The sequence below is a fragment of the Pezoporus wallicus genome, unplaced genomic scaffold, assembly GCF_028554395.1.
Source record: "Pezoporus wallicus isolate ANWC-B61680 ecotype Strahan unplaced genomic scaffold, APGP_CSIRO_Pwel_v1 scaffold_2696, whole genome shotgun sequence".
Lineage (NCBI taxonomy): Eukaryota > Metazoa > Chordata > Aves > Psittaciformes > Psittacidae > Pezoporus > Pezoporus wallicus.
Genome location: NW_026637439.1, coordinates 2360696 through 2380506, shown reverse-complemented (window position 1 = coordinate 2380506; position 19811 = coordinate 2360696). Strand labels below are relative to the sequence as shown.

The 19811-nt window shown below is 38.5% G+C and overlaps 1 protein-coding gene across 6 annotated transcripts in view; it reads left to right on the top strand.

Annotated features, from left to right (window-relative positions):
• Positions 1-19811, top strand: part of MAST4 (microtubule associated serine/threonine kinase family member 4) — a 272976-nt gene that overhangs the window by 139257 nt on the left and 113908 nt on the right. Inside the window, exon 2 of one of the 6 annotated variants that reach the window (XM_057405477.1) lies at positions 4236-4316. The exons of the other annotated variants lie outside the window; for them this stretch is intronic. Within the exon in view, the coding sequence (XP_057261460.1) occupies positions 4236-4316 (81 nt within the window). The remainder of the gene's footprint in view (positions 1-4235; positions 4317-19811) is intronic. 6 annotated transcript variants of the gene reach the window in all.

The window sequence follows — 19811 nt, the reverse complement described above, 5'->3', positions numbered from 1 at the left end:
ATCTCCAGCTCTCTGTTACTGTTTATCACATTGCTGCCTTTTAGAAAGGCCTCTGTCTCTGCTGAATAATAGAGAGCATTCCAAGAGATTAAAGCATTACAGAAATGCTGTTCATAAAAATCCATCCATATTTTACATACGTAACTACACTAATGAACTGTATTGACATTCTGGAGGATTCCTGACAGTCTCTGCAGTAAGTATGTTTACCTAATTTAGCAGAATGTTTACTTGTTACTTGCTTAGAACAGATTAACTCATTTGTGTGCTTTCAGCTATTTAGAGAGTAACTACATGAAATACATCATTTTAATGTATAGTAAGTATAGTCTTTTATTAAAAAATGCAAGGATATGTTTACCCAAGATTTGTTAATCAAAGTCAAATATTTATTTCTGTACATACATACCTACAGTCTACTTTGACATGTCAGGCATGTATGTATGCATGTTACAGTCACCATGAGGACTTGCTAATTTTACCTAGCTAAATAGATATGGTTATGTCAGATCCTTTAGTATTCCCTGGGACTTCCCCATTCTTGCTGGAGAAAAAAAGCCCTGAATGCTGCAGATGCCTGCAGTAAAGTTATTTAGCTGTGAAAGGTATTATCTCTGAACATCTGCTATGTTTTAAACAGAGGACTATAGGTAAGTGTGCAGTGTAGCAAATAATTTATTCTAATAATCACATGAAGGTGACAGAGCACTTTATTCCCAGGAACAATTGTAGATGTTATATTGGGTTCCCCAGAACTATGTTTGTGAAATGTCAGTGAGAAATTTGTGCATTTCAGTCTGGCACTTTCTGCTGAGAGCGGTATGTGTGAGCTGTGAACAGGCTAAGCTCTAGATAATTTTTCTGGAGAAAATAGCATTGGTAATTCCTCAGGAGTTTTGGAGGAGGGGTCTGATGAGGAACCTTGTTAAAATGGTTTCCATGAATAATTGATAATTAGATTCCTTTTGGAGTGTGGCAGTTTAAATATTTTTAGATCAGTCTTCACTGAATTATATAATCATTGTATGAGAATAACATCGGTAACTGCAAAGGACAAAAAATGATTCATGTTACTGTTTTTTCAACATATGTGTGTGATTTTGTAATACGAGGTAATCATGTACTGCTTCCTTGTTTGTCATGGTAACCTGACATAATTACACTTGCTTTGCCATTCTGACAATATTTAATGCAGATAAGAATTACATTTTAAATTTAGCATTGATTATTATTTTGGTTAAAATGTCTGGATATGTTTAATTTTTTCATATGTTGGACTTTTTTTTGCCATCACACTTGCTACTAAACTTAATTTACTTGTAGAGAAAAGAAAGCATCATATTTTGGTTGCTGGCACTTAATGTTTCCCATAGAGTTGTTCTCTCATGATTTGTCAGAGTTGAGTCAGTGCAGACTGAAGTCATGCCTCCCAACTTTTTATTTTCTATCATCTATAAAAGAACATTATCTAGGGGAAAAAAAATTCCAACTTATTCCTTGAAACATTCTTCAAACCAATTCTCAGGAATTTTCTTTCAGTGAAGTTTTAAGTGTTGGGACTAGAATTACGTTGTCTAAGAAATTAGTACACTATCTACTTTATATTCATTACTTGCAGAAAGCTCTTTCAAGGAATATTAAGGATCCAAAATGAAGCCTTCCAAATTTAGTAAATGTAGGAATTAAGGCTGCCTGTCAGCCTCGTGCATATGCACTGTGATAATTCATTTTAACAGGTTTTTGCATGAAATTTGTAGGTCTTAAAAAAGCAAAGCTGAAGAGCAAGTTCTATAGAAGAACCAGATTGACACTCCAGTGTCATCACAGTGGGAGTTTATAGCTCCATAGAACAAGCACATCTGATATTGAATGCCCTGAGAGTCTGCTCCATGACTGAGACTCTTGATGTGTTACAGTAAAGAAAGTGAGGAAGAAAATGAGTACTCCTACTAGCAGCTGTAGGAGTTCCACCTGCTGTGTATGTGCCATCCACTAGAGAAGGAAGATGTGCTTTCCTACTGCATGTCTCTGGAGTTTGTTCACAGCAAAGGGACTGAGTAACCTCATTCCGTGGTCTGAAGTTAATCTGTTCTTCTTGCTCAGTACCAGACTTTCCCTCGCCTTTTCACTGTTGTGGCTTCAGTAGGTTCCTTGCCCCTAGCTGTTACTCCATGGCAGTGCGCATGCTCTCCCTGCCGCAGCCAGTGCCTTTCGGCAGTTGTTCTCTCTCCACCTGGATTCTCTTTGATCAGTGGCCTCTCCGCTCCCTGATCCTGCTGGAGGTTGGTTGCTCTCTGCAACGCCTGCCTTTGTCTTTTCCCTTGCTGTGCACCTCTGGGAACAGCAGTGTGAGCACTGACGGTGCAGCACAGGAGTTTACCAGCCTATAGTCAGCGAGGGCCACTCCACAAGCAAAAAGGGGATGCACAAGCAAACAAATGGGGATGAATGGCCAGCTCTGCTGCAGCAGATCTGCAGTGGAGAATAAAAGATAATGCAGATCTTAGAAGTACAAAACCAAACTTTTTACAAGCCTGTACTGATCATACAGAAAGACCTTTCCAGTGCAAGTTGCAGCGGGTCAGTGCAGTGCAACAGAGAGTGCCCCTGTGAAACAGCAGAAAGCTGTGTGTCAATCCACATCCTTCTCCACAGGCCTGCACGGGCTGAATGACAGGAGCCTGGATTCAGTTTAGTCATTTTCAGGGTGATGTATTGAGCCATTGGCTCTTAATGGAGCTTATTAGCTCAGACATACTGTTGTGCTAGCATGGCTAGTCTGTAACTGAAATCAAGCTAGCTCATATCCAGCCTCTGGGCTGCATAGTCTGTGTGTGCTCTTCTGTGCACCTACTTCAGAGATTCTGCAGGCACAGACAGCAGCCAGAGGAACTTGCCCCTAACACAGTACCCTTGCCAAAAAGTTAACAGGAGGCCCACCCTTAACTCAGTGTGCATCTCCCTGCCAAACTGTGTCCTCCCCAGACCATCGCAGGAAGGAAAGGTTGCCCAACATCAGAAGGCCATTGTCCCTAATCTGTTTTAGAAGCAGTAGTGTACTGCTGGAATATTCAGGAAAAAAAAAAAAAAATCGGGTATCCACCTTGAAAAGTTATAATGGGAATATTTTAAAATCTGGCAAAGTGTCATGCGATTGAAAGGTTTAGAGTTGGAGCTAGCTGTGCTTAGCATACTGGCCATCTGTGTCTCCACTGGGGACCGGACAAGAATGCTAGCATTGACTGGCTTCAAGGGTCTGGTACATAGCAGAACAAGTCTTTATGAAGGTTATCTGGAAAAAGTTCCTTGTAAGCCCATGCCTTCACTCAGTCTGCACAGAAGGCAGAGTTGCATGGGTTTTTTTGACAAATAACTTCAGCTAATTGAAGCAGGACTCATGCTGTTAAGAAAAAAAAAAAAAAGCTTTCTTGCAAGATTTGTGCAGACAAGTGCATACGACTGCACGAGTATGTTTTAAAAGAGCATCTGTGAAGTCAGTCAGTGACCTACTGTTTTGTTGAGAGACATCTTGAAATGGAGATGCACTTCAGGTAACTTCCTGGAGGCACCTTTGAAACCAAATGCTCAAATACAGGTTTTTTTGGATAAGTTGCTTATATCCACCTTTGATTACCAAGATAACTTGATATTTGTGAGGGAACATTTCATATGGAATCAATGGAAATTGATGCTACCTATCTAGGGAATTTTTAGTGAGTGTGCAAATTTTAGTCTCTCAAATTGGAAATTTTATTATGGTTTTCATATTGCTGATGAAGAGTCATAAATTTTAGTTTTCCTTTTGGTTTTAATAGATCTGATTTGCATATAAAAAAACTTAAAAAAAGCTCAACAAACCCAAACAAAAAAGCCCACAAAACTAAAAACCCAAAACCCCTGAGATTTTTTTAAAAGACAAAAATGCCCCAGTTACATATCCTATTTCATACAGAATGCCTTTTTTTTCCTCTCTCTGGGGCTTTGTACACAAGCATTGTTCCCAGAGGGAGTCTAAAGCAGTCAAGCATGTGCACCAGCACCAGATTTCATACTTGTTTTTCTTTAAGTCAGTTTCATCTTAAGTCAGAAACTGTGTGGCTACTGTCAATCACTTCATTCAGGAGGATGGTAATGTTTCGGTTCTAACCAGAACTCCTTTCATAACTCCTACACTAAAACATACAACTCTTGCTAAACCTTCTGTTCACTAGAGATGACATTATTTTAACTTGCAGTCTCACCCCAAGGAGCCTGAGCCCAACCCCAACAAGCCCCTGCAGTCCATGCAGCCCTCTGTTCGCTTTTCATTTTTGGAGGTAAGCAAGTAAACTTCCATTATTGATGTATTTTTCTGCATCCAAAACCTGACAATCAAAACATTGCAAAGGGAAAATTGAAAAAAAAATAAAAACTCTGTAATCCAAAGTATGTTTTACTTGACCAGCTGTTGTTCTGAAGTATTTTATGGGGAAAAAAAATTGGGTATTTTAGAATTTGAGACCTAGTACAGCAATTCAAGATACTGATGCATAATTCTGTGATGCTCTGCTTGCTTAGGGACATACCTGCTATTGAAATTTTACAGCTTCCTTCCTGTGATCATACCTCAAGCTGTATTCTGTTATGTCGAAAGTTTAAGGTGTTCAGAAATGAGAGTGATTCATGGGGCACATGGTTGTTTTTTGCTTACTTGAGAGAGGGTAGTATGCTAAGTGAGTTGATTATCCAAGATGCACATCTATTTATGAGAATATGAAGTCTTTGCATTAGTAGGACTGTGTTTTTCTTCAGGACTAGGAGGATTTTAAGCCTTATTTCTAACACAGTAATGTTTTAGATGAGCCCCAAGTAGCCACACACAACATCCTTCTCTTTTTTTTTTTTCTCCTACTGCCATGTTCATTTAGAAGAATATTTTTTTTGGTTCTTGTTGTAAAGGTAGTTATTTTTATGAGATGAGAAAATCAGTAATTGATTAAAAATACTATCCAAGAATTGCTATTGTGGTAAAATTAACATAATATTTGAAGGTTGTTTCTGATACAGAAGGCCATTTTTTGTTGCCTTTGTTCTCTTTATAATGCAGAAAACTTTAGTTTTAAGACAAGGATCTCAAAAATGTGAGTTACTGACGTTCTGCTCCATAGGGAAAATAGATTTTAAAATGAGTTACTGATGAGTTATTGATGCCTCATGGATTAAAAATACCTTTTAATTTTGATTAAGGTCTCACTTGATACTGTGTGTATTACAGACACTTGGAGAAACATCACCTTGTTAAATGATGTAATAAGGCACATTTTTGCCTGTTTGGTATACCACCTCTTGAACATAGCATGGCAGAGGAGAGAGTTGCTTGAATGTATTAATCTGCTTCACTACACTTTAAAGTTAAACTGATATTAAAGACTCCTTCTATCAAGGCTTCATGTGATATTAAAAATGGGGCAATAACTTTGTAACTTGCTATGTGTTTCTGAAGAAATACTGTAATTTTTTTATATATACTGTTTTGTTAAGAGAAGAGATGGGATGTGAATCCCTAATTTATGCATTTTTCAGTATGATTTAAGCAAATGCACCTTTTTTTTCCTTAGTCAAAACACTTTTGTGATGTTTTTTTAATTAATTATCAGCAAAATCAGTATATTTGTGGAGTTTGTCTTGTTGGTAGGGAATACTTGGTAAAACTAGTATTTTCTAATTATGTCTTTAATTTATACAGCCAGAACAAATCACTTTTCTTAGTGGAGTAGGAAGTGCCCTTTTTCAAAATGTCAATTTTTTTTGAATCAGAAAGCTATGTACTAAGTTTTTAATTTGCATAAGCTGCTGAAAAGCATCTCCAGACGCGTGGATGTGCTGCCATGCAAACTGCGCTGTGGACACTGGGAACAGACTTGTTCAGATGCCTTTTGAAGAAATGGAGTGGAAATTACTTGCTTTGTGTAAAATCTCCTCCCCAGATTTTGCTGAAAAGTGTCAAAGTTCTTAAAGATTGTTCTTGGGTTGTTTTGTCCTGAAATGTGTTTAAAGCTCTGCTGGAATGGTTGATTTTTCCCTGGAATGGTAATTTAAAAGGTTTGATTCATTCTGAATATTTGTGCTGTAGCAGTAGAGGAATGATGGTGTATTGAACAGCAAATGTTTTAGTTATTAGTTACTGTTCAAGATTGACCTAGGTTAAAAGGGACAACATATGTGTCGGTTTTTAGGATCTATAAGTAGTTAGAATTTCCTGTTCTGTTAGCTCAGAGTACTCCCGTGTGTGGGAGGAGAAGATTTACTTCAGTGCAACTATTTTGCTCATATTCAGAAGTGTTAGCGGCATGGTAGCCTTACCAGAGTGAATGTGGTATCATCTCTCTCGAGCATGCTGGCTCATCTCCCTCATGCCCTTTGATTTGCACAGCTGCTCCTTCCGTAGTTGTTTTTGTTAAGTTCTGGTTATGGCAGTTGTTGCATACAGTGCTAGTCTAAAGGGAACCTTTTACCAGCTAGATGATGAAGATCTAAGTAGACAAAGTGAAACAGTACCATCCTGTGAATTTAAGTACCTGTGGTGGCAGAGGCTGCTGGTGCAGCCTGAAGTTATTATACTTCACTGTTACTTCTTGGAGAGGTTGGGGGATGGAGAGGTTTTTTGTATTTCAGGCAGGTAGGCACATGTTTCCCATTAACTTTCTTAACATATTTAAACTGGTTAAATTCATATACCGTATTGTTGGATACAGGTATCAAAACTTAGTTGGTATCCTCCTCTTCTTCTGCTTTCTCTGCTTGCATCTTTTATTTATTTTTTTCCTCTGATATTCCTGCACCCCTGAATCAGGTGAAGACAGAACAAAACAGCTACTTCGTAAAAACTGTATTGGTCTGTCTCATGAAACCCTCAATTAAATGGATGGATCCTGCAGAAAAGTGAACAGGAAGGTTTCTAGTAACTTCTTCTTGTTCTGAAAGTGAACATGTTTAAAGTGAAATGTTTTCTAGCTTTGTGTGATGCTGTGTGTGCATGTGAGTATATGCACCCTTACTTAATGGACAGTGGGAATTTAGTCTCCTCTTTGGCATTTGCATTACAGAAGGCAATATTATTGTTTTTAAACTTACCAATGTTCCTTGGTTTCAGTGGGGAGGAAAGTGGTGTCAGTCTTCATTTGTTCTGCTGTGTGGTTCAAGACAGCTGGGGTGGGGCACTTGTGGTTTTGAGTTTGGCAGGGGACAGCTTGCTTACGGGGATTTGCACAGCCTAATCCATTACTGAAACCCATCAGTCCTGTCATTGCCCTGTTGCCATGGCTGTGGTCCTACTCTCTTCCTGTGTTAGCTCTTGCAGTAGTGTGGCTGACCCTGAGTTAAATCTCCACTGTCAGTAATAACAGGCCTGTTTTAGGAGAGGAATGGAGAGGGAGTAAGGGATCAGTTTTCAGCGACATGGGAGGCAGTGTATACTTGGGCTGGCACTCCAGTGACCTCAGGTCACGTCCTTTGACAGTGCTGCACTGCAGCTCATAAGGCTGCTGCTCAGACCTGTGTTAACAGCCAAGGTGACAGCTTTTGTACGTAGTGGTTAATGATAAATGATAAAATCTGGTGTAAGTGTATAGTCTAGATAAACCAGTCAGTGAATACTCTGGAAAAGGAGGTATTACTATTCCCTTTGTGAGGCAGAGGAACTTGTGCAGAAGCATGACATGGTCCTCTCAATGTAGGGCAAAATTCTTGTGGAAGAGTTAGCAATTAAATTTGGGCCTTTCTGGTCTCAGATATTTTCTTTACTTTTGTGTAATCCAATGTAGAACTGCTAATTCTTGGATTCCTAAAAGACCCAGAGTGTACGTCAGAGGGTGCCTCCTTTCCCAGTGTCTCAGTGCCACAGCTGCCATATCCAGGGATACTCAAGCAAACATTTTTCTTTAAAATTTATGTTTTATTCCCACCTTTGCTCTCTGAGATCAGTACAAAGCATATTGACCTTACGGTTATGCTGAAAGATGAAGCTTTTGTTTTGTTACCCTTAAAGAGGAAGGTCATGAGAAGGGCTGATGTGGATGAGGAAAGGAATCACTTGGCTCGATTTTCTTCCCAAATTATTCATTTCTGTTTAAAATGAGGAAAACCTGCTGTTTCATCTCAGAATAATTTGATTAGCAGTCATGAACACCTACCATAAAGCACGGGGTCCTCAAGATGAGATAAATTAATCTTTGTCTTTCTGTTCCAAAAGTAGTTTGTGTAATCTGAAGTAGTTCTTACGACCTTGCTGTTCTTTTAACCCTTTCTGTGAGCTTTTATTTAACCACAGAAAACATGTTTTCCTCAGATATTTCCTATACTTTCCCATATTAAGACTTCTGACAGGGCAGAGGGAGAACTGTTTCCATTGGGACTTCAGAAAATGGAAAATGACATTGTTTGCATAGGATTTTTGTGGTGTAGAATTGGCGTTTGAGAGTGCTTAAGTAAAGCAGCATCTTTCTCAGCAGTTCTGATCTCTTGTACTTAAACCTGCTATACCAACTTGCCCTTTTGAAATGCTTTCAAAGCTCTAAGGTTTTCTGAGCTCTGCAGAGTCACAGCAGAGGAGAAGATTTTGGTTTTATTGTTGCTTGCTGTCAGTATTTTATTGAGCAACAGCCTATTATATTTGTATAAGCCTATTAGTGTTGCGGTGGGGTGGGTTTCATAGGTGTAAATAAGGGTCCAGTTGAGAACTGCAAGAGGTGTACAGCTACCATCTGGAAGTGTGGCTTCCCTGAGGAATGCTTACTGCTGGTTTTCCACCCATGAGTCATATAGGGATGTGATTTCTAATCCCACCTGGGACTTCGGAGGGTAAAGAAAGTGAAGTTTTACTTGCCACACACAGGTGCAGAATCAAGAGAGGTTAAGCCTATGTTCTTAGAGTGATGTTTTGTACAGCTTCTGGAATAGAGTAAGAGTAAAACATAATTTGCTAAAATCGTAAAGATTCAGTTTTAAGTGTGTTTTAAAAATATCCCAGGAGAAAAGTACATTCTTCTGATGTGTCTTTGAAAAAGGTTACATGGAATAAGGCAATTTGATGTGTGGCTTGTGCTACTTGATGTGACTCGGAAGAAAGATTTATTTATATATATTTTCTTAGATCAAGTAAAGCAAGAACATCAGCCCCTTCTCCCTACAGCATATTCCAGCTCAGTAGGGTAAATAACAGTATTTTAGAGAGCGGATCAGAAATACAGTTCTTTGCTGTAGTGCTTTGGTCTTCTTCTTTCTCTCTTTCCCTTCCCCTTTCTGTCCTCTTACCCTCCCATTATGTGCATGTAACATGCATCTTAGGAAATCAAGAAAGTTCTTGTGACATCTGTTTCTTGTGCTAGTCTGAAAGCTACAGGCAGAGCTCATCTGAATCATTTTAAATGCCAATTTGTTGATCTCCTCTCCCTGAACTCTCGTACAAATCCTCCCAAAACAGTCGTGTTAGTCTTATTAAATCTTCTGGCCTTTTTGGTTGTGTTCTGGATGTACTGTTGCAAGTTAAATTTTTAAGTTAGTAGGTTAGGCTTTCTAAGCATTTTGAGGAGGTAATACGAATACGAGTTTGCAAATTATAGTAATTGTAGATTAGTAGTGAAACACAGGAACACTGGGTCTGGAGACAGTAAAGAGATTTTATTATTTATTCAAAATACTGTTTGAAAAAATGTCGTAACGTCTTTGAAGGCTGCACTGTCAGGAATGACCTGAGTGGAAGTTTCTTGAACTGCTTTACTTCTTTCTAAAGCAGAGAATGAAAAGTCTTCTAGAAGTATTACCCACTGAGATATACCACCATAGTATGTATTTTTACCATAATTTAGTGTGCTGCTCAGATTACTTGATTTCAAAGCCTAAAATGTTTAAATGTTCACTGGCTAATCTGTGAACGTTCTTGTCATACAGCTCTTAAAGACAGCTCTTATGAAACCAAACCCCTGCATTCTTTGGGCATGTTTTTGTTTACCTTTGAGTCAAATTTTGGTTTCTCTTAACTGTTACAAGTGATACCATAATAAAGAGTTGGCCCAGGCTTTTAATCACATTCTCTGTGTCTTGTTTGAAAGGTGAAAGAGTGAAATACAAGCAAGATAGGGAGAGAGGAGCTCTGTAGATTCTTTTTTTTCCTTATGTTTTCAATTTAAAAAAACAAACCAGTGCTGAAAGTTTGTAATATTACAACCAAATATGCCATACCTAAATCAGAAATTGGAGGAAGGATGCATGGCATGGACCTGTGCCTGGAGCCACATAAAGACTAGGTGAGTTGAGTACTCCATGTGTGAAGAAGTCACTCCAAGCCAAGGAGGTGGTTAAAAGTTTAACAACTAATCCACATTGTATGTGTGAATAACTCTAGACTGGTCTTCAAATCTACTTGAAGATGGACAGTCTGGTCTCTTCCTATGCTGTCAGACCCCAGTGTTTCAAGTACATGCAAATATCTGCTAACAGCAATCATTAGTCACTACTGTGACTGTACCTATTAACCTAGAGGCTTTGCTTGTCAGACAGTGACCTATCTATTAGTACTGACTGCGCATGTCCTGAGGCTCAGCTGTCTGAACCTGCATGTAAAATCCAGACTTCTGTAGTATGGCTGCATAATTAGCTTAATCTGATTTAATAGGAAAGCAGTAAAACATTTTGAATTCAAGGTCCATTTGTTGTCCAAAATGTGACTACTGTCTGTAATCTGCAAATCAGTTCTTGCAGGTATAGAGAAGCTGCTAGTTTAGCCTGCCAGTTGTCCTTTACTTCTCTTTGAAAGTTTGATCTGATAGGAATGTCAGTGGCGTACTTCTTCCAGGAGAGCTATTTCATGAGGTAATTTCACTCCTGTAATGCCAAAATCAGAAATTCTGCAGTCTTTGTGCAGCACAGTGACAAATTTCAGCTGGTCCTTGTGTAAGTTGCCAGAGAAACAATCCTGCGGCTAAATTCTTGAGATGAAAATTCTCAACCTTGCTCCGTGCCAACGCTGCAGCATTATATTGCATCTGCATCATTTCATCATACCTTGATAAAAATAAAGAACAGAAACTAGTGTTGCACACATCAGCCTTCCTTATGAGAGACAATTCCAGCAGAAGAAACGCTTTGAGACTCTCAAAGCTCTAAGTGAGGAGTGCACAAGGAGGAGATGTGTATAGGAAGACCACTGCTTCCTCTGCAGTGGCCTTTTTAAGGGCTTTATTGTTTGTGCTGTACATAACACAACTTGTTTTCACTGCTGTGCAGGCTGAATTGCTTTGCAATAGATGTTGATGATCCCTTATGGAAAGTATCTTGCTTTGGTATTAGCCTATTCTTGAATACTATTAAAGTGATAGCTTCAGAGCTGCAAGTTCACCTTGATCTATGAGATGTGCTAATGGTGAGAGCAGGGATGGCTGATGCCCTTGATCGCAAGAGCTGTTCAGCAAAATAGTTTCTTGGCTTTAAACAGGAAAGCAGTTCCCCTGCATGTGCGGGGAGGACAGCTGGTGGCATGATTTAAGCACCAATTTATGAGCTTTTTCAGTGGCTCTGCCCTCTGCTATGAGATGAGATGCAGCTGGCATGTTGTAAATGCACAGTGTAGTCCAAGTGCCAATACAGTGAATGTAGTCCTGAGAAACTTTGAGGAAGTGATTCCATCTACTTCTGGGACGCTTTGTTTAGAAAGTCTTGGAAGCTAGTCCTGGGCTACAGCATAGTGCTGGGAAGTAGTGAGGTGTGCTGGAAGGTGATGAGGAGCCTGATCTTGGAATGACACCAACTTGGACGTGTCCTTGTGTACATCTCCTGGTAATTCTACTTTCAAACACTGGTGTGTTCATCACTTATGTGATGACCATTCCCTGTGGGTGCACGACAACAACATCAGTGCATTCAAGTGATATTGTGTTGTTTCGGGTGTGTTTTGTGATGTCTGGCTTTTAGCATGATACTTCCTGAGCTTGTGCTAGAGCTCTAAGTTGCTCAAATTGATAGCTCACTCTGCAGCAGACTGACTTTGTAGAGAGGGAATGACCCTGGCCTGAGAAATTCTTTCTTAGAAGTAAGAAAGCTGCTGTCAAAGCAAAATTATGCCTCCTCCTTTCTTTGTGGTAGGAGTGATGTAGGCTGCTTTTTCTGCTCTTCAGGACCTTTTGCTAGGGGAGATCAGCAAGGCCTCTTCAGGCTAGAAAAGAGAGGGTGGCTTGCAGTTAGTGGCTTGAGCACATTTCAGCAGAGCAAAGCTGATGGGAGTTTAGAGCCTCAGGGCTACCTAACAAAAAATTTGTGTTTTTCACAATCCAACCATGCACCTTGAAGGAGTTAAGAAGGGGATTGCTTCATGTGGAGCTCTTGGATGGGAGATGACATGATGCTGCTTAGCCAGGAAGGCAAGTCTGCAATTTGGTAGGGATGTGAACAAAGACCTGAAGTGGAACTAAAACTTTGACACAACAAAGACCATAAAAGACATGCCCATGGGATCCCAGAATCCAGCCACAACAGTCTGAAAGGAGTTTTTGTTATATTTTAGAAGTTGTAGTGTAATTGCTATGGTTCTGTTGCAAGTACATTGGAAAACATGCTGTTGAGCTTGGTAAGGCTCAAGGTTAATGCCCTGTGACCTTCCAGGCTGATAAAACCTGGAAATATCTCTCAAAATTGCTGTAGTACCTAAGAGGAGGGGATCATGACTTGCTGTTGCAGATGTGTATCAACTGAAGCCAGTCTCTTTTATTATGAGCAGTCTGGTATGCTCCTCTTTTGCCTTCATACTGTGGTTTCTTTGCCAGGATCATGTTCAGGCTCTCCATGTGCTGTCTGCCACTGGACTGATGAAATCTTGTGTAAACATGGGTGTTGAGGAAGAGTAGGATAGAGAATAGGCCATACCTTTTTGGTGGAGTATGTTGGGATAATCTCTTGTTGATACTAAGTTTGTTTTCTTCTAAATTTTAGAGAATTAAAGTTTTGCATAATTTTTGACAGAATCAATCCCTCCACAGGAAGAAAAAAAAAAAAATCCAAATACTGAAATAAAAGAATATGCTGGTTTGAGAGAAACAGGTAGTTTTATACACATATCTGAGGTTAATTTAAATTCATGGTAAGCCATGTCCAGACATAACTAGAGATGGTCAAAAGAGAGGCTGATTGATTGGTGAAGGGGATTTGAGCTTGCATTGTTCTTGGTTTGTTTTTTTTTGTTGTTGTTTTATTGGTGGCATATAAAGAATGGATATTTGCATTGATAAATGTTTTTAAGTCCCTTTTGTATCAGGATATTGATACTTCTATAAACTAACATCCTTTGCAGTTACATGAATGGAATAATCAGGTTGTCTGATATCAGCAAAATTAGGACTCCTAGACAGTAGTTTGAACTGCTGAGCAGGTAATTCCTTCATTTCCACTGTGATGGATAGACTATTCCAGCATTTCTGGAATGCTGGAGGTGTAAACAGCCATCATGGGTTGTGCTGATCCTGCACTCCTTGTTTTACATAGTTTTGACAGAATTTTGGTGATGGCTGAGGTGACAACAGTAGTTTGTATAATACAGAATGCTGAAGTGCACTCTCAGTCCCACAAAGTTAAAACAAAATGTGTCTGCCTCTCTTTGGGGATGGAGTGTGGAAGTCTGTAACACTTGTCATGTTGTCACTGCTGATTCTTGTCATTCTCCCTGATATGTGTGAGAGATTTAAGACTGTTTCTTAACTCATCTTAAGTCCCTCCAGATGAGTTAAACTGTTTGTACGGTCTTTGCCTGGAGGGAGGAGGGGGTTGTAGAAATTGTTTAGTACCTTTGAACTGGTAAAGTGGTCGCCCTTAAGATCTCTCTGCTACTGTGTACTTTTCCTTCCTCCTTTTTTAGTATCTGAGCGTTTAATGCAAATGTTTCTGGAATTATCCTCCATGAGCTTACAAGAAGTAGTAGGGCATTATTATCTTTGCTTTACAGGTGGAGAACTGAAGCACAGTTTAAATGACTAGATAACATTAGGTTTTAGATCTTGGGGCACCTTAACCATAAGATCATTTTTAGCTTTTTGTCCTTCATTTTTAGGGTTTGCTCTCATGATTTGACACGGGTAACTAACTAAAATAATCCTTACCACTCTTGTACTTCTAGATGCTTGGTTTCCATCTTGTTTCCATAAAGTTATAATTTTTCTATGTAGCTAATTTTACTACTTCTGGAGATTCTCGGTTTGTTAACCATATTATCTGCATGTACAGCTCACATTATTTGGCTGCAGCACCATTTGAGGGACAGGGTAGTTAATGGTTCAGAAAACTCTGCACACACAGGAGTATAAGCTGAATGTAATTAGGGTTATTATTCAGAAATTCTGATTTAAACTGGGGGGTGTATGCTGAAACACAGCTATTATTATTTTAGCCTTTTGAGCAGGAGAGCATTAAGGGTGACGTGTGAAGAGATTTAAGGATGTTATCAACTTGAAGTGCTTTGTGCTCAGCTTATTTTTGACATACCAAGGGTAACATTAATGGGCAGTCCACATAATATTCTTTTAAGCATAATGTTTCCCCTTTTAAATTCCTATGTCCCTGAGTTCCAACTTGCCAGCTTGCACTGCATGGGGTGCTCCATCTCACACCGTTCTGCTGACAACAGATTCATCACACGAACAGCTGAAGCATGAAGCCAGATGAGTGCAGGGCAAAGCTCAGGAAATGCAACTATATATATATATATATATATATATACACACACACCCTGAAGCACTTACATGCAACTACTGCAAAGCTCTGAATTCTTAGTACCAGATTCTTATTTAAATCAGGATTTGGGAAGAAATTGTGTATTTGAAATGTCTGAAATAAACATAGTACTTGCTAGTACTGGGGAGGAACATTTAATTTCCTTGCTCTGACAGAGATCTGTAGTGAATCTGTAGCCATGTGTCTTGTGCTGATCGGGTGATTAATTTAGGACATTCAGTGTATAAGTTTTACAGATGATGAAGTTTTCTGTTTCACTGAAGACAGCATTTATACCGAATTACTGCTTTTAAATTCAGTGGCACCAGAATTGATCTTTTTACACTGAGTTTGACAGACTTGAGAGCTTCACTGTGCTGATGTCCATTAAACACCCCAGAAGGTTTTAAAAATGAGAGAAGTTAAAATTCATGACAACAGTTTCCAAACCTGTCAGGGTTGAATACTATCAGGAATTGAGCTTGATTTTGTTTACTTCATTTGACTTTTGCATAGAGAATCCCTTAAATTCTGTTATTCTGATTGATGAGTATAGCAGTTGGATTGCTGGAGGCAGAGCTTAATGTGAGGAGATGGCTGTGTATAAGGAGCAGTATTCCTCTCATAGGAGTATGTTGTTCGAGGTTCTCATGCTGTGGCATGGCAACCTGGTTTAGTGGAAGGTGTCTCTGTCCATGGCAGGGGAGTGGAACTAGATGATCTTAAGGTACCATCCAACCCAAATCATTCTACAATGCTGTGAAAACTTAGTCTTTAATACAGATGTATTTCAAACTCTGTTTTAAACAACATGCTTCCTCTAGTAAAAAAAAAAAATAAATCAATCCCCCCCCAACCTGATACAGGTATTTTTCATCTTAGAGGTACACAAAGATTATATGCTATATGTAATGCTTATACAGACTACCCATATTGTTTGGTTTAAACTTTAAAGAGCACAGTTTGAAAAAAAAACAACAATCCAAAACCTTCCATTAAAAAGAAAAAAAAAGGTTTCTCTACAGTTGAATTAAGAATTTTTTTCTGAAAAAATATGGCTTACTTGACTGCAGCTGTGATGCAGGATATATAACAACAGCTAAATACACAGTGGTTTAGAAAAATGATTATCCAGAGGAAGAATATCCACATTTTCTTCAGAAATTGGTTAGGAATTGCACTTTGACCCTTAAAGATAATTGCATTTGTCATATAGATTATGGCTGTTGATTTTGAAAGATGCACGATAAAGATGTGGCTGGATGTGTGAGGTCAGGAGAGTGTCTCAGTGGTCTGAGCCAGTGCAATTATGTAAATTAAGTGTATGACTGCTTCACATGAATGCCCAAAATCATCAAAAACTTCATGACAGCTCTTTACATATCTGTTGATCAACACATCCACCTTCACATTTAAACCAACAGTGCTTCAGCCACAAGAATGGTTAATTACATTTAATTAAAAATGGTGTTATCCTCTTAGGGTGCTGCTAACCTTAGGGTGCTTGCACAAGGCAAAAAGGCACTTGAAGAAAAACAAAGCAGGATAGGTTAATACTAGCTGTGTAATACACTTTTTCTCCTGTCTCTGGCATTTGTGATAATGAAATCAAGGTCCAAGCAGCACGGTATCTGGAAAATTATGACATTTTTATCTGATGTTTTCTGTTTTCTCTTCTTTTCTGGGCTTGCTTACCAAATGAATTAGCACTTGTGAAGGATACTAATGCTTTTGCAACATGCCAAAATAAATAAAAATTCAGTGATAAAAATGGGAAATAACTGTTCTACACTTTCTCATTAGTCTGACTGTTTGCTAAATTAGCTCTGAAGGAGAAGCTGATCTTTGGGACTACTGGAAATATGTAGCATGGTTGGTAGCACAGTTGGTTCACTCCACTACAAACAGCAAAATTTGATTAAAACCAGTGTTGCCAGATGTGAATTTTTACGCCTGATGCAGGTGGCTATGCAATATATTTAATTTCTGGTTAATATTGTGCATCTATTTAGAACCTTTCAGAAATGGGAAGAGATGATGGGACCATTGCTTTTCCTAACTATGTTTATATTAAATGAGCTATAATAAACTAGAGTAGTGGGAGGTTTATTTAAATGTTGCATGTTACTTCGGAACTGGTTAGAGGAGTAGTGTTAATGTGTATTTATAAACAGGTCTAAGTAAACTTAAAAATTTGGCAGACATACATTGTACCACCCACAAAATACTTCTTTCCTTTCTGTGATTTCTTCAACTTATTTTTGCACTGTACATCCCACAGTAAAAATCATGTGCAGTTAGTAGGGGAAGTTAATAAGTATTAAGATCAGCCGCTAGAGGGAGTAAGATTTCAATTATTGTGGTTAAGAATAATGAAACAATAATTATCGGTTAATACATTTTAAGAACTGAATAGACCAATTAGATCTTCTAGTTTGACTTTCTGTATAAAATAGGCTGTAGAACCTTGTCCAGTATTTGTTTTTTTTTTATCCTTCTTCTAACTCTTGTTTGAAGTGTGATTATTTTTCTAGGTAGAAATGCATATGACATGCAAGATTTACAGTGATTAGAAATCCACTTTGTTACAGTAGCAAGGTGAAAGAATTTAAAACTGTTTTTTTATCTGACTCTTGCACTTTGAACCCCTAACTCTGCTGTGTGTGAGGGAGATACAGGATGTAGTTCACTATTCTTAAAACCTGTATCATCCCAAAATTCCTTCTTCTGGGGAATACAGATACTGAACGACTAAGGTTCTTCTTTGGCTTTGGCTAAATTGAATGAATTACGCTTCTGAAGCTACACATCAAAGCTCAGATTTCTTTTTCTTTTTTTTCTTTTTTTTTTTTCTTGAACAGCTCCTGACTTTTCTCCAACCTTTAGCAAATACCTCGACTACCACTACTTTAGTCCCTCAATGCTCAGTTTTATCTTCTTTGTACTCCCATTAGAGATATATCTAAATTCTTTGCATTGCCCCTGCCTTCCAGAATCTTACTGTGTGTTTTATCTGTCATGGGGGGAGGGAGGGTTGTTCCTTGATACGCCTAGCAAAACTGGAATGCATGTCATTCAAACTAGCCTGCTTTATCCAATGAAAAATGATATATCCTGTTCCTCTTGTTATATACTTCTTTTTTGTTGTTTCCTAGGAAGGTTCTCGTGTTTTTTTTCCCAGGTCATTGATAGTGCTAATGAATTGTATTAAATAAAGAACATAACCCTGTATTATCCTCCAGAAACATTTAATGTGAATTTAGTTTTCCAAAAATATTGGTGAATTTTAATGTTTCCTGTATCACACATCAATTTTTGTGCTGGGCTAGTTATTAAAACATTGTGAGGAGATGGGTTGAATGTTTTGCAAATGTCTCAAGGTATTGTCAGCTGACAAGTTTATTGGCCAGACTTGAAATCTCAGTTGAAACAAGATCTGTTTGGGCAGACTGTTTTATGTGTAAAACTGTGTTTAGTGACACTATGTTACCATACCTAAATTCTTCATTCTTCACAGTAGCTAGTATCCTGTTTGTCCTTTCGAAGGAATGCAACAGCATAACAGCTTAGTTTCACTGCTGTAGAACTCCCCGAGGTTCTCCAAGGTACTTTGAAAATAGCAGTAATTGAATGAGCAGCACGGCCAGTTCCTTTTTTACTATTTGGATGATAACTATCTGACTAAAAAGGGCCAAGTAAACCAAAACAAACTCCTCAACACACCTGGAAGTTCAGTTCTAATCTAACATCCTTCAAGATACCGAGAGAATGAGTGGCATTTCTTGGTTGCTGAAAGATGTGATTACATAATTGTCCTTCCACTTGAAAACAGGAAAGATGCATTAAGGCAACCTTTTTTCTTTCCTGGTTCACAAATTTGCCCTCCTTATTCAGTATCAGGCCTATGATACTACAATTTTATTAGTCTTAGAGTTCTTTAAGGAACTCTTATTATCTTCACTGTTGCTGGTGAACTGCATTCTGTGTACTGTTATTCTGTCTATTGCTATAAAATTGCAGACTTGAGCAGTCTGTAATGCTTTTGTGAAATGACGCTAAAACATTTTCACATATGTTCTGAAAAATTCTAATGCATATTTATGCCATCATCAGTGTGAAGAAGGTAGGGTTAGGTAACTGCTGCGTTGGAATGCTATGTGCAAAATATTAAGTATTGGTATAACATTTTTGTATCAAAGATAGCTGTTGAACTCTATAAGTATTTCATGGTGGTACTTAAAATTAGTAGTCAGTCTTACGTAATTACAATGTTTCTGGGAAGAATTTTTATTGCTGTAGCTAATGGAAGTAAATGATGACATTTTGAATTCTTTTCTGCTTGTGTATTGAGTGGGACTCTTCTAAAGATACCTTTTTGTACGGGGTTCAGCTGTAACAGTTATTTTTCTCCTTCCTAGTAGCTGGTGCAGTGCTGTGCTTTGCCTTTAAGACATCAATGTTTTAGTTGTTGCTTAGTAGCACTTACCTTGATCCAGGACTTTTCAGTCTTTCATGCTCTGCCTGTGAGGAAGGGGCAGAGACAGGACACCTGACCCAAAGTAGCCATAGGGGTATTCTATAACACAGCATGTCATGCCCAGTATATAAACTGGGGGGATTCACCTGGAAGAGACTGATCGCTGCTTGGGTTGGTCTGGGTATTGGTCAGTGGGTGATGAGCAATTGTACTGTGCATCACTTGTGTTTATTGGGGTTTTTGTTGTTTTTTTTTCTTTACCCTTTTTAGTTTTATATTCTCTTGTTATTTCCCTTATCATTGTTATTACTATTAGCAGTGTATATTACTATTAGTAGTAGTATATTACACTTTGATTACTGGACTGTTCTTAACCCATGAGGTTTACATTCTTTTGATTCTCCTCCCCATCCTGCCTGGACAGGAAAAGGAGTAGGGAGTAAGTGAGCAGCTGTATGGTGCTGAGTTACCAGCTGGGCTTAAACCATGACACTTTGTAAGCTTGCTTTTGGAAATGTAACTTTCTTTGAAGAGAGGGTAAATTAATAACCTTTTCTGACTTAAGGGATGTTTTTATCTTCAAGTGAATGTGAAAGAGAAAATG